A 14,423-nucleotide genomic window follows, 5' to 3' on the forward strand; every position below is an offset into this window, starting at 1 on the left:
CACGTCAGCCTGTCGTGGGTGAGTCCGGTGAGAGCCAAGGTGGCCTGGGCAGTGTGTGGGCCCCTCCCTCCAGCCCCATGAGCCCCTGGCCTGCTTACGTGGACCCCGGCACCTCAGGGAGCCCCCGTTTGGCAACTGGCACCAAAGAGCACAGTCTGGTGAAGTTCTTGCCAAGATGGGAGATCTTATCACGTGCACGTTAAGTCAGGAACCTTTTCAGAATAAGGGGTTTAAGGATTTATCACACACAGTGCCTTCAGTTAATGAGAACAAGAGCTTTGCGGGTTCTGGTGTGTTACAAAAAAAAAAAGGTTCATGTTTATGATGTATTTCTGTGGAACGCAGGTCCATTGGGGAATTGTAAATTTTACTTATCGGTAACCACTTCTGGGTTGGTTTATCAGAGAACGACTAGTGTAAGTAATCAAACCGGATTTTTCTAGAATGTTTCAAAAATCTAAGTGTCTGTATAAAGCCCTAAAAATTATTCATTCACTTCTATTTTGCAAGCGGTGTGGTGATAAACCTCTTTTCTGTCCAACCAAACTTGCACATGCGTGTATCTGTGTGTGTACAGGCTTGTATGAGCGTGTACGCACCCGTGCTTCTCGTATTCTCTTTTGTAGGAGCTCCTCAGCCTTCTTTTTAAAACTGTAATGATTTTTTAATGATGTCTAAATAACGATTCCAGGCAGTATTACAAGAAATGTAACAGTAAAATGTTTGTAAGAGTCCATCAGAAAGGCAAAATGCCCACAGAGAAAATAGAAATGCACCAATTAAGATGTGTGTGGCTATGACCCAGCTTTTAAACCTGGATTTGAGACTGGCATCTTCTATGCTGTCTCCCCTCAAGTCAGCTGTCGGCGGGGAGGGTGTGTGTGTGTGAGGGGCACCTGGACTCAGGTAGCACCTCCTTCTTGCCCCCTGGACCCATTCATCTGAGATCAGCGAGGGAGGGCCTGCACTGCCTTGGTTTAGAATCTAGGAGAAGAGGGCAGCCCCAGATTTGCAGATACAGCCTGAGAACGAGAGGCTGGAAGTATGAGTTTGGGCAGCTCAGCAGGGCAGAGGGAGAACCACAAGGAAGCCAAGACCACCTCAGAGCCCCACGTAGATCAGGTAACCGGCTACGACTCATGCCCACGACCACGAGCTGCCCAGCCTCACTGCCCCAGAGGCAGCTTGAATGCAGGGACTGGACGGGACTAGGGCAAGAGCCAACAGTGGGGCCTCAACCTCAGTTTTCTCATCTGTAAAATGGAAGTAATGATCCCCTGAGTGTACAAGTCCACAGTCAGAGTCTCCCCGCCGTTTGAGTCGGGCCCCGCCTCACGGTAAGTCCTCTTCTTTGACTCCTGATCGACGGTGATGTGGCAGCTGCCAGGCACTAGTTGGGTGCCGGGATGTGACCTCCCAGCTGCATCCCGGTAGGGGAGGGCAGGCGAACCTCAGAGCCCCGGGGAGTCCCGGGATTTCTCCATGATGTGGCTTCAGGGCCAGTCACGTGGAGGGAAGGGGGAACTAGGGGACTTCCCTGAAAGCTGCTTCTATTTGCATAGCAAGTAGCCGGCTTTTTACTTAGATTGTCTGTTTCAGATCTATAAAATGGGAACGATTTTGTAGGAGGTGTTATTCACTTTACCTGACTGGGAAATGTAAATTATTCATACCAAAGGTATTCGTTTTCATACTAACATTAGCGCATAGGGAGGGGTGACGGAGATTAAAGGGGGCTAGGGACCCCACCGCCAACCACCCCTTGGACCTCTAAGTCCAAGTAGGTACTAAGGAAAGTACCTGCCATCGTGTGCTGGTTCCATCCTGTTACCTGTGCTGCAGAGAGCCAAGGGAACTAGGGGAGGGGCATTCATCCTGCCTTGAAGGGGAGGTAGGGTGAGGACTTCACAGAGGAGTGGCCTTTCTGCTGCACTGTGAATTTTGTCCTTTGGAGGAAAAGGAATTTCCAGGCACAGAGATTAAATCTATGACTTGAGCGGGGGGGGGGGGGGGGGGGGGGGGGGGAAGCATAAGGGGGGATGGCCAGAGTCGAGACTATAGATCAGGCGGGCCTTGGTTGGGAAAAGCCACGGAGGCCATCTGCCGGAAGCCGCAGCTGGGCCTCACCTGCCCCAGACGCTTCTCCCTGATGGAGACTGGGCAGACCGCTCTACCCCCTGGCTCAGAGGCTCATTGGGCCCTGGAGCCATCGACCCAGCATCCCTGAAGCCTCCTTCCCTGGGTATGCACTTACCAGGCTGCACCCTGATGTGCCTCGGCTATGGGGTTTGATTTCCTACTTTTGCCAGAGTTGCATAAGCTAAGCTGCATTTGTGATATTCTGTTTGTTTGCAGTGTTTAAGCACAGCTGTGCATTGGTCTGTGTTACAAAGTTCATCAAATAGTGAAATGTCTGGCCAGTTCTAACAGTATGGCCAGGCTACCGGAGGGACTCGAAACGCATTGTATGATTGAATCCCCACTGGGTGCAGGAGGACCCCGGCTAGGTTCTGGAGATAACAGCCAGGACTCACTCAAGCGCACTCTGCCCTCAGGCACAGAATCTAGCAGTTAAGTCATTCAAGCCACAAACATTGATCGAGCACCTACATGGTGCCAGGCCCCAGGCTGGATGCTAGAGACACAGAAATGAGTTGGAAGTGGCCCCCAGTCTGGCGGGGTGACAGATGAGTGAACCGGTGTGTGCAGTCAGTGGTAATGTGACAGGAGTGCGGAGGCCACCTGGAAAAGGTGGCCCATCAGCAGGGCGGAGCTGGGGAAGCCTAGGCTCCCCAACCCAAGAAACTGGCCACGTGAGGCGGGCTGAGCTCCTCGGCAGGAGCCCCGGGAGCTGCCTCTCTCTGGCTCGGCTGCCTGCCTCTGCCCCTTTCCCGTCCTCCAGCCTCACCGGGAGCAGGGTGCCCATTGCTGAATCCGCAGATTTACGCCACGGCAAGGGGGAAGGTGGGGACAGCAACATCCCATGAGACCCATCTGGTCCCACGGGTTGCAGCAGCGGGTGTCCCTGGAAAGCAAGAAGCCACCCAACCCCAGGTGCTAAGGCTGCAGGTTCAGCGGCCACTGCCGACAGCCTCTAGCCTGGTGGGATTAAGGGGTCCAGGGAGCTGGCTGCTTCCACACGCCAGCGCCCCGACCTCCCTGGGCAGAGACAGGCATTCCTCCCTGGCTGCCGCAGAGCTGGGCATGCCCTCTTGCAAGCACTTCTCTCTTAGCTGCGGGGTGTATCTGGCCTTTCCCCTAAGAGTCCCGAGAGGACAAGCCGTCTTCTAGCCACCTGCCAGAACACCTGCTGGGTACAGGTACTCAGGGAGTAACAAATGAGGAGATTTTTCAGACGAGCATTGGCAGGACCAACCTTTGCATCAAACTGTACAGGCTGTGCACTGTACGTCTCCAGAGGGCCCTGTTCACACGGATCACAGTGTAAATCACGCCCCTGGGGTTGGGCAGCATGGGGACCCTAGCATCTTCCCGCTTTGCGCCCCTGGTCTTGGCGCTGACCACCGACTCCCTCCCCCTCGCAACCAGCACTGACCACCCTCCTGCCTCTGTGCCCGTGAGCACTTGCTCCAGGCCTGGCTATTAAATCTTAGTGAAAGGAAGTCATGAATATGGTGTCAGGCCGTCTGAATTCTAGGTCATCCAGGAAACTCGTACTCTGGGATAATCACCCCAGTTGTTGTGTTGGGGGCTCCTGGGTCCCCAGGATCTGTGTGGTCTCCCAGTTCTACTATTCCCTTCACCCTCAGCCTGCAGTGGGCCTGGTGACCCACGTACAGGAGGGGAGGGGACCGTGGGAGCGATTCTCCTGGAGGGTTTGCCTCGTTGGCTGAGTGGGCAATGCCGCCATGGCCTGGACCACCTTCTCCTTACCAGAAGGAGCCAGCTTTGGGAGGCCAGGGTGTGCAGCAATGGGGCACACACACCTGACCCTCAAGACCAAGAGGAACATAAGGGGAGATACTGATACCAGGGGCCCTGTGGGTCAGGGAGGGCTTTATGGAGAGCTGGGCCCGACTATAAGAATTAGAGAAGTGATGCATTAATTCACTCACCCCTCACATAGACCTTTTGTGAACATCTACTGCAGTGATTTTCAGCCGGGGGTCCTATGACCGGCAGCATCAGAAATCCTGGGGAAGGGCTTCCCTGGTGGCGCAGTGGTTGAGAGTCCACCTGCCAACGCAGGGGACACGGGTTCGTGCCCCGGTCCGGGAAGATCCCACATGCCGCGGAGCGGCTGGGCCTGTGAGCCATGGCCGCTGAGCCTGCGTGTCCGGAGCCTGTGCTCCGCAACGGGAGAGGCCACGACAGTGAGAGGCCCGCGTACCGCAAAAAAAAAAAAAAAAAGAAATCCTGGGGATGCAGCCCAGCAGTATGTTTTAACAGGCCCACCAGATGACTCCAGTGTAGCTCAGGCTTGACCTAATGGCCCTGGGCTAAGTGCTGGGATTACAGAAGTGAGTTTCACTCTTTTCTCGCCCCCAAGGAACTTGGAGTCCGGGGAGGAGGCAGGCAGGAAGGAGAGAAATACTGTCAGTGGGAAAGGGCTGTTCTCAAGGGGTGGGAAGGCAGAGAGGCAGCTAGTAGGGTTTGATCCAGGAGCTGGGGATGCTGGTGAGGAAGGGTGGCCGGGGACCTCAATGGCATGAGGAGCCATTAGGGAGCCCGGTGTTGGGACTAGCAACCCCTAGAGGGCTCACTGCCCAGTCCCAGACCACCCTGGTGCCCTGCCCCTGACCACCAGCCTCTTCCTACTATACCCCTCCCTGCTCTACTGCCCCCGTCTTCTTAGCTCTTCCCGAGTCCCAAAGAGTAGCAAGTCTTTTCCTCCAGTTGTCTTGGTGAGAAATGTGTGCAGATCCCCAGACCGTTATCTCAGAGCTTATTTTTAGGAAATTTCAGAGTAAATGTTTCCATTCAGCAGAGAACACCGTGTATTGATTTAGGCGCTTCTGTGTATGCGTTACACAGACCAAAGGTTTTTACAACTCCTGGGCAGAAAGGAACGTCTTGAAAATTGTGTGACTTTAACGGGCTCAGACCATGGCACTTGGCTCATCTCATCTCATCCTTCCTACATTTCATTCAGGTAAGTAACATCGCTCCATTGTACAGATGAGGAAACTGAGGCTCAGAGGGGTAAAGTGACTTGCCAAAGCCACCCAGCTCATAAGGGGCGCCGCTGAACTATGACCCCATAGCTGCCTGGGTTCTTGCTGGCCTGTCTCGCAGTTTACGAAGGCGTCTGATCCTGAGTAAACCCGGAGCATCCAGATGTTTTCCCGAGACCACATTCTGCTGGACGAGCTTCCCCATGACCAGTGATGGCTCTCGGGGGCTGATCTGCTGCCTCGTTAAGGAGGGAATGCGTTTGGTGGGGAGAGACGAATGGATCGGACCTAACGCAAGCAGATTTGCAGTTGTGTGCCAGTTTCTAGCCATGTGTCTTTATATAAACCCTCAGCCACTTGGGTGAGTAGCAGAGGATGCCTGCCAGTCCCCTCTCACTGGAACACATCTGTCCTATTCACTGACCCACCCTGGGAGCTGGCAGGGTGGGCCGCAGGCCTCAGTACCCTTCCTCGCATGCCGTCCAGTGTGGCTCTAGGACAGCTGTCTGCTGGCATGGGGTGGAGTGCAGAGAAGTAGCCGTGTGGGCAGAAGCTGCAGGGCCCACTCAGGAGCCAAGAGGGCTGTTTAGCCCATGGTACCATCTCCCCTACACCAACATAAGCCTCACTTTGCTAGAGGTCCTGGGGCTTAGAAACCTCAAATTTTGGAAAACAGCTAAGAAATAACTTTGGAAGGTTGCAGAATCACCAGCATTGATGTCACAAAATTCACGCATTAAGCTCACTGAAGAGTCCTTAAACTCTCACCAAAGCATGTTTATTCTTAGTTTACACACATTAATAACAGGCTGTGTGGTATCTCAGCTTTTTTTTTTTTTTTTTTTTTTTTGCGGTACACGGGCCTCTCACTGCTGCGGCCTCTCCCGTTGCGGAGCACAGGCTCCGGACGCGCAGGCTCAGCGGCCATGGCTCACGGGCCCAGCTGCTCCGCGGCATGTGGGATCCTCCCGGACCGGGGCACAAACCCGCGTCCCCTGCATCGGCAGGCGGACTCTCAACCACTCACTGCGCCACCAGGGAAGCCCTCAGCTTTTCTGTAACAACTTTAATGAGCTATAATTCACATGCTATATAATTCATCCATTTAAAGTAAACAACCAGTGGTTTTTCGTGTATGCACAGAGCTGTACAACCACCACTACAGTCAATTTTAGAACATTTTCATCCCTTCCAAAAAGAAACCCTGTACCATTTCCCCACCCCTTCTCCCCTTACTCCCTGGCAGCCTCTCTTCTACTTTCCGTTTCTATAGGTTTGCCTATTTCTAGGCATTTCATATAAATGGAATCATACAATAGGTGACCTTTTGTGACTGGCTGCTTTCATTTAGCGTAATATTTTCAGGGTTCGTCGTGTTGTAGCATGTATCAGTACCTCATTCCTTTTCATTACTGAATATTATTCTATTGTGTGCATAAACTACATGTTGTTGATGCATCCGTCAGTTGATGGTCGTTGTGTTGTTTCCACTCTTTGGGTATTGTGAATGTGCTACTAGGAATATTGGTGCACCTATTTTTTTTTTTTTTAAACTGGGCCAACCTTTTTTTTTTTTTTTAACCCCACATTTGTTTATTTATTTATTTTTTGACTGTGTTGGGTCTTCGTTTCTGTGCGAGGGCTTTCTCTAATTGTGGCCAGCGGGGGCCACTCTTCATCGTGGTTCGCGGGCCTCTCACTATGGCGGTCTCTCTTGTTGCAGAGCACAGGCTCCAGACGCGCAGGCTCAGTAGTTGTGGCTCACGGGCCTAGTTGCTCCGTGGCATGTGGGATCTTCCCAGACCAGGGCTCGAGCCCGTGTCCCCTGCGTTAGCAGGCAGATTCTCAACCACTGCGCCACCAGGGAAGCCCGGGTGCACGTATTTTTGTGTGTACATATGCTTTCATTTCTCTAGGTTATATATGTTCCTAGGAGTGGGATTGCTGGGGCATATAGAAACTCTGTGTTTAACTTTTTGAGGAACTTCCAGACTCTTTTCCCTATAGTGGCTACACCATTTTACTTTCCCAGTAGCAGTGGATGAGGGTTCTGGTTTCTCTACATCCTCACCAACACTTATTTTCTCTGTCTTGTTTTGATTAAGCCGTCCTACTGGGTGTAAAGAGGTATCCCATGGTTTTAATTTGCATTTCCCTGGGGGCTATTACGTTGAGCATCCTTTTATGTGCTTATTGACAGCTAGTATATCATTGGAGAAATGTCTACTCAAATCCTTTGCCCATTTTTATATAGGTTGTCTTTTTAATATTGAGTTGTAAGCGTTCTTTATATGTTTAGAAACAAGTCCCTTACCAGATATATGATTTGTAAAATTGGTCTCTCATTCTGTGGGTTGTCTTTTCACTTTCTTGATAGTGTGTTATCTGTATTTCTTGTCCACAGCAAGTGAGCAGGACCCGGGAGGGCTTTAATTAAGAGGCCAGCAGGCTGACAGCTGTGATAAATATCCTGACAGTGAGGGAGGATATAAGGCTATAGAACTTTCCTATGGAAACAAGACGAGACTCAAGAACATCCCTTCTTGCAGCTCAGGTTGATCTCTGGGTTCTGGGTGAGGACCTGACTGCCTTCTCTTGAAATATGCACTGCATTTTGGAAGGATTTCTGCCCCCAAAGGACAAAATAGAGTAAGGTTTGAAGCTGTAAGCTCCCGTGATGTGTATCTCTGGCCACAGACATGCACGGAACTTCTGCAGTGTGCCAGGCACAGAGCTGGGTTTTGGAGTCGGGCCATGGAACAAGCATGGTGATCTCTATCTACCCTCCCAAAGCTGACTGGGAGTGGGGCGGCGCAGGAGTGCACAGAGAAGCCAACAGGCAAAGCCCCAGGCCCTTAACTACCCCATGCTCACTGAGCGAGGCCGGGCAGCCCTCGGTCATTTTACAGATGATGAAGCTAGGGGGAAGATGTAACTTGTCCAGTGTCTACTGGTGAGGAAATCGTCGGGATAGAACCCAGAGTTTCAGCCTCTCGGATCCATACTCTTTTCATCCCTATAATTTTTAGGTTTAAAAAAAAGTTCTGGTCAAGAATTGTGTTTTCATTTATGGCTTGCCAACTCCCGGGTGCTGGCTGTAGGCGCGCACCAGTTTGCCCCCGGGGCCGCAAGCTGTCCGTGGACACCTGCTGTTCAGCCCCTGGGCCTTTGCTCACACAGGCTCTTCTTTCTAGAAGGCTTTTCCAGGCTCCCTCTCACATCCTTCAAGGCTCAGCTCAGGCCCACCTCCTGCAGGAAGCCGCCCAGCTGCCCTGCCTGAAGGCAGCGTCCTCTCTCAGGAGACCTTGTTCAATTGCGTCTTGCGCCTGTCACTCCGCAGGGACCCAGGTGTCTAGGAGGGTGTGGACCTCCCCAGGGATGGTAAGGGGTCATCCCTGGGAGCAGGAAGAAAGCTCAGAGCTTCTGTCTGTGTTTAAATTTTAGACTTATCTCTTTACATTTATATTTGTTTATATATGATTTATTCTGTATATAACATTATAGTGCACCAGTCATATTTAAATATATTTATAAATAAATAGAGCAGTAATAGGAATGTGTCCCCCAAATTTAATGTTAAAATCTAAAACTAAAGTTTGAAGATAACTGTGGGCTGCTTGAGGACAAGAACTGGGCCATATTCCTCTGTCAGTCCCCGAGGCCAGAAGTGCTACCTGAGTCAGCCTCTGGCTGGGAGGGGGTGGGCGGCACCCCAGTTGGCTTGTAGACCATCCGGCTGCCGGCTGCCCAGCTGGTCACCCCACCGCCACCTACCCACACCCAACTCCATGGTGATCCCTTCCCGGCCGTGGCCTGCTCCGGCCACTGGGGTCTGAAGGGCTGCGTGCTGCCCGTGCAGAACAGGCTGCGGGCTTGTCCACGCCCTGCCTGCCCACGTGCCTGGGGGCCACGCCTGGCCCGCTGGCCTGCCCAAGAGCGGATGGGAGCTGGCAGGTAGGCCGGTGGGCCAGGCGTGGCTCCCAGCCACAAACAGCCCATGTCAGGGCCCTGCCGGGAAGGAGGCGAGACCGGGCAAGGCAGGCAGAGACCCAGAGAGGACTGGGAACCGTAGCTGGTGCCAGTGCCTGCACACCCGGGCCTCCGTGCTGCTTCGTCCGCAACCTGGGAGGGGGAAACGGGCAGGTTTGTGTGTGCAGGCTGCAGGCCCCCCGAGCCCAGCGGCTGCTGGATTCCTCCCCCCACCCCCAGATCTGTAAATAGAACAGCCAGGGAGCCAGGGCCCCGCCAGGGTTAGGCACTCTCACCTTTGGGCCACATGGACAATCAACAAGGACTCTGCTGGACCTTTGGGGCCTCCAGGACTCTACCACCTGTCCTACGCTCGCCAGCATCACGCCAGCAGCAGGCCTTGTGCTGGGCACTGGGAGGGTGGAAGAATTTTGAAAGGCCCGTGAAGCACTTCAGAGAATACACACACACACACACACACACACACACGCACGTGTACACATAGCACTAGCCAGAAAAGGTGGCTCTGAGCTCTCGTTAACTAGTTTCATCCTCACAACAAGGCATGGTAGAGGTACAATTCGTGTCCGCATTTTAAACGTGAGGGAACTAAGGTGCAGAGGCACCTGGGTAGTGAGTGATGGGCGTGGCTATGATTAGAACCCAGCACCTCTGCCCAGGTGGCTGTGTCCCTGCGTCAGAGCTGGAGGGGAAGGAGGCATTACAACCTGGCGTTTTCCTGTCCCAAGGATCGAATTTTGGTAGCAAGCACTTTAGAGGTGCTTTACGTTTAACTTCCATTTACCCTGCCGCTAAAAGCAGGGCCCCTTGGGACCATAAGTCTGGGATGTTTAATAGGGTCCCCAGATGCTCCCATGTCCCAGGGCCAGTTTGGGGCAAAGCTGGGACCAGCCCCAGGCCATCAGGCCCATGCCCTTGGCTTCCCTCTGCTGCAGCTGCCTCGTCTGGGGTCCCCAAAAGGGGACCGAATGAGGTTCTCAGCAGTGAGCCTTGAGTGCCAGCCCCAAACCCTTCCTCCCCCCGTTGTGATGCTAAGTCTCGAGATAAACGAGGACAGGATGCAAAGTCCAGGTCTCACTGACTTTCTCTTTGGGCTGGTTCAGGTTTGCCGTGAGGCTGTGAATCAGTCGGGGCTCTGCAAGGACCAGCAGATGCTGTGTGTGCCATGAAGCCCTCCCTGGCTGCCCCTTTGGCAGCCGCATCCCTTCCTTCCCTGCATCCACTCATGGGTGGACACGCCACCCAACACGCACAGGATTATAAACCATCCGAAAGTGGGAAGCACATCTTGTTCATCCTTATGTTCCTAAGTGTTCAGCACGTGGTAGTTGCCCAGGAGATGGGAGGGAGAAGAGAGAGAGCAAAGCCGGAGGAGAGGCTTCTGTCCAGGAGGGGATCTACTTGGGATCCTCCAAATTGCTAGCAAATGTGAAGACGACCTGAAGGCCTCAGCGTGGTGACTCTCCCTCCCCGTAGGGACAAAACCTGCCCCAGGACTGGTGTCTCCAGGTGGCTGAGGCAGGGACTGGGGAAAGCCCTGGGGTATCTGTCCCAGTCATGACTGACCCATAGGGAGGGCTGGAGTCCCTGGGGAGGGATTTACAATTACCTTGGCCCAAATCCCTGGCTCTGGCCTGGGAGTCTGAGGCCACCTGCAAGGCCCCTGTCACCACTCGCCCCTCTTCCCAGGGCTGCAGAGGTGCTGACAGGGTCTCTACATCCTTACTTTGCCTCACCCCCGCTGCTGGGACAGTGCTGGCAACCAGTGTCTGCGTCATTGCCGACAGCCATCCACCCAGTGCTTACGACACACCGAGAGCTCTGTTCTGAGTGCTATACCCACATTGGTTTCATTCCTACAACCTCTCCATAAGGAAGGTACTGTGATCTCTCCCTTTTATAGCTGGGGAACTGGGGCACTGACAGGCCCAAGGTGGCAGAGTGAGATGAGAACTAGAACCCAGGCTTACCCGACGGTCAGTCGGGTGCTAAGGCAGCCCGTGGACACACGACCCTAAGCCTGGGCTCTGGGGATCCTCGGGAGGCCCATTTGCGTCTACAAAGCATAGATCATCACCACTTGGAAAAATATCCTGTACCCAGACCAGGCAGAAAACGCTCTTTCCCGTTTTTCAGGGAATGGCAATCCCCGTCTGAGCCCACAGTCAGCCTGGCCTGAGCAGCGTGGAGGCCCTGGCTGGTGCTTGTATGTCTGTGTGGTCATGGCCCCTCCATTTGTGTGTCCCCCCAAAAAATGACCCTGAGGGGGCTTAGCTCAGCTGGTCCCTGGTGTCTGTGATAGAGACAGGGCGATGCTCTGAAACCACTTCAGAGGCGCGAGACGCTAGGGGAGTTGCCTGTATTTGGCGGACGCAGGACAGCAACACGTGTCCCTGACTCTCAGTCACTGCGTCCGCTTCCACACTGACCCTCTCTTCTTAGCCAGAGTGGTCCCAGCTCTGCTACTTGCTGGACAGGTCACTGTCCTCCATCTGGGCAGTAAGACTCTTGGGGAAGTTCAGACTACAGAGGCCGACAGACCTGTGTCCCATTCTTCCTTCCTCCGCTTCCCCTCTGTGCCACCTGAAGCAGGTGTCTCAACCTCTCTGAGCCTCCATTTCGTCTTCTTTCAGTTGGGGATAATAATGGCCCTACGTCATGGGGTTCTGTGAGGACTGGATGACCGCCACTCGTCAACGCATCACACATCACCTACAGCAGTGCCTGGCACGTGGTGGCCATCCCATAGCTAGGAGCTGCTGCTGCCCCCTTGTAAAACGTCCAGGTCAGTTTTCAAAGCCTTTTAAGATTGCATTGTCTGCCATCTTGGAGCAGAGATTGTGACCTCCATTTACAAAGGTGGAAGCTGGGGCCCAGAGAGGCACAGGGGCTTGTCCAAGGACACACAGCTGGTTCGTGGGAGAGCCAGGACACAGCCTCCCGGTTCCCCTGCACCCCCTTGTGTTAGATCTTGTGCCTCCCACCTCACCCGGTGTGTAGCGCGTGCCAGGAGGCTTCCGTGGAAAGTGGGAAGAGGGTGTTAAAAAGCCATCCCTGCAGCTCCACTGGTTCCAGGCAGGGATTCTTAACCCTCCTATGCCGAGGACCCCCATGAATTCATAGACTGGTGAAGCCCCTAAACTTCTGCTCAGAATAACGCGCTTCTTACATACATAAAATTACATAGGGTTACAAAGAATACCTACTATATTGAAACACAGTCCCTAAAATATATTTTTAAAAGACGTGTAACAGTAACATGCATGATTCTTTATGTTAAGTCACAAGATCTAGTGACAGAATCTATTATTTACTATAATTTTAGTTTTTAATTTCCCCCCACCCTTATCGAGTTATGAAAGACAAATAAAATTGTGTATATTTAAGGTATACAATGTGATATTTTGATATACATATACATTGTGAACTAACTACCACAATAAAGCTAATTAGCGTATCCGTCACCTCACATAGTTTCCATTTTTGTGTGTGTTGGGCACACTTGAGAACTACTCTCTTAGAAAATTTCAGGTATGTAATACAGTATTATCAACCGTAGTCACCATAATATTCATTAGATCTCTCATCTTATAACTGAAAGTTTGTACCCTTTGACCAACATCTCCCCTTTTCTCCTGGTCACCGTTCTTTCCACTCTCTGCTTCTAAGTTTGACTTTTTCAGAACCACATGTAAGTGGGATCATGCAGCGTTTGTTAGTGTAATGTCCATTCCACTTAGTGTAATGTCCTCCGGGTTCATTACGTTGATGCAAATGTCAGGATTTCCTTCTTTTTTAAGGTTGAATAATATTTCATTGTACATATGCACCACATTTGCATTACCCATTCATCCATCAACAGACACTGAGGTTGTTTCCCTATCTTGTCTACTATGAATTATACTGCAATAAACATGGGGTGCAGATCTCTTCAAGATAGTGATTTTATCTCCTTTGGGTGAATACCCAGTAGTGGATTGCTGGATCATATGGTAGTTCTATTTTTAATATTTTGAGGAGCCGCCATGCTGTTTTCCATAATGGCTGTACAAATTTACGTTCCCACCAGCAACGCACAAGGGTTCCCTTTTCTCTACATGTGTGCCAACACTTATTATCTTTTGACTTTTTGACACTAGTCATCCTAAAAGGTGTGAGGTTTTGATTTACATTTTCCTGATGATAAGCATCTTTTTATAATACTTGTTGACCATTTATAATACTTGTTGACCACAAAGATAATTTTATTTCTTCCTTACCAATTTGGATGCCTTTGTTCTTTTTCTTGTCTGATTGCTCAAGCTAGGACTTCCAGTACTTCAGACTTTGTATGTCTTCCTTAGAAAAATGTCTGTTCAGTTCCTTTGCATTTTTAATTGGATTATTTGGGTTTTTAACTATTGAGTTATATGATTTCCTTATATATTTTGGAAATTAACCCCTTATTGGATATATGGTTTACAAATATTTGCTCCCATTCTATAGGTTACCTTTTCATGTTGTTGATTATTTCCTTTGCTGTGCAAAAACATTTTAGTTTGACTTAAGTCAGACTAGACTTGTTTGCTTTTACTTTTGTTGCCTGTACTTTTGGTGTCAAATCCAAAAAAAGTCATTGATAAGACCAGTGTTTTCTTCTAAGACAGTAATACAGTTTCAGGTCTTACCTTTTTTTTTTTTTTTTTTTTTTGCGTTTAAGTCTTGAATCCATTTTGAGTTGATTTTTGTGTATGACATGAGATGTGGGTCCAGTTTCATTCTTTTCCATGGGGATGTCCAGTTTTCCCAATGCCATTTATTGAAGAGATTGTCATTTCCCCACTGGGTATTCTTGGCACCTGTGCTGAAGATTAATTGACCATATATGCATGGGTTTATTTCTGGGGCTCTCTATTCTGTTCCGTTGGTTTATGTCTGTTTTTATGTCAGTACCATATTGCTTTGATTACTATAGCTTTGTAATACAATTTGAAATTAGGAAGTGTGATGCTTCCAGCTTTGTTCTTCTTGCTCAGGACTGCTTCAGCCCTTTGGGGTCTTTTGTGGTTCTATACAAATCTTAGGATTTTTTTCCTATATCTGTGAAAAATGCTATTGGGAGTTTTATATAGATTGCTTTGGATCTGAATGTCTTTCCATTTATTTGTGTCTTCTTCAATTTCTTTCATCAGTGTTCCGTAGTTTTAAGTGTACAGCTCTTTCACCTCCTTGGTTAAATTTATTCCTAAGTATTTTATTCTTTTTGGTGGTATTGTAAATGGGATTGTTGTATTAATTTCTTTTTCAGATAGTTAATTG

The 14,423-nt window shown here is 50.7% G+C and overlaps 1 protein-coding gene across 5 annotated transcripts in view; it reads left to right on the forward strand.

Moving 5' to 3' along the window:
* The window catches only part of STEAP3 (STEAP3 metalloreductase), a 47,974-nt gene that overhangs the window by 11,003 nt on the left and 22,548 nt on the right, over positions 1–14,423 (forward strand). For 3 of the 5 annotated variants that reach the window (XM_060016935.1, XM_060016939.1, XM_060016936.1), the window contains exon 2: positions 11,759–11,910. The exons of the other annotated variants lie outside the window; for them this stretch is intronic. In XM_060016935.1, coding sequence (XP_059872918.1) covers positions 11,784–11,910 — 127 coding nt within the window. In that variant the 5' untranslated portion in view covers positions 11,759–11,783. The remainder of the gene's footprint in view (positions 1–11,758; positions 11,911–14,423) is intronic. 5 annotated transcript variants of the gene reach the window in all.

Source organism: Delphinus delphis, chromosome 7 (assembly GCF_949987515.2).
Source record: "Delphinus delphis chromosome 7, mDelDel1.2, whole genome shotgun sequence".
NCBI lineage: Eukaryota > Metazoa > Chordata > Mammalia > Artiodactyla > Delphinidae > Delphinus > Delphinus delphis.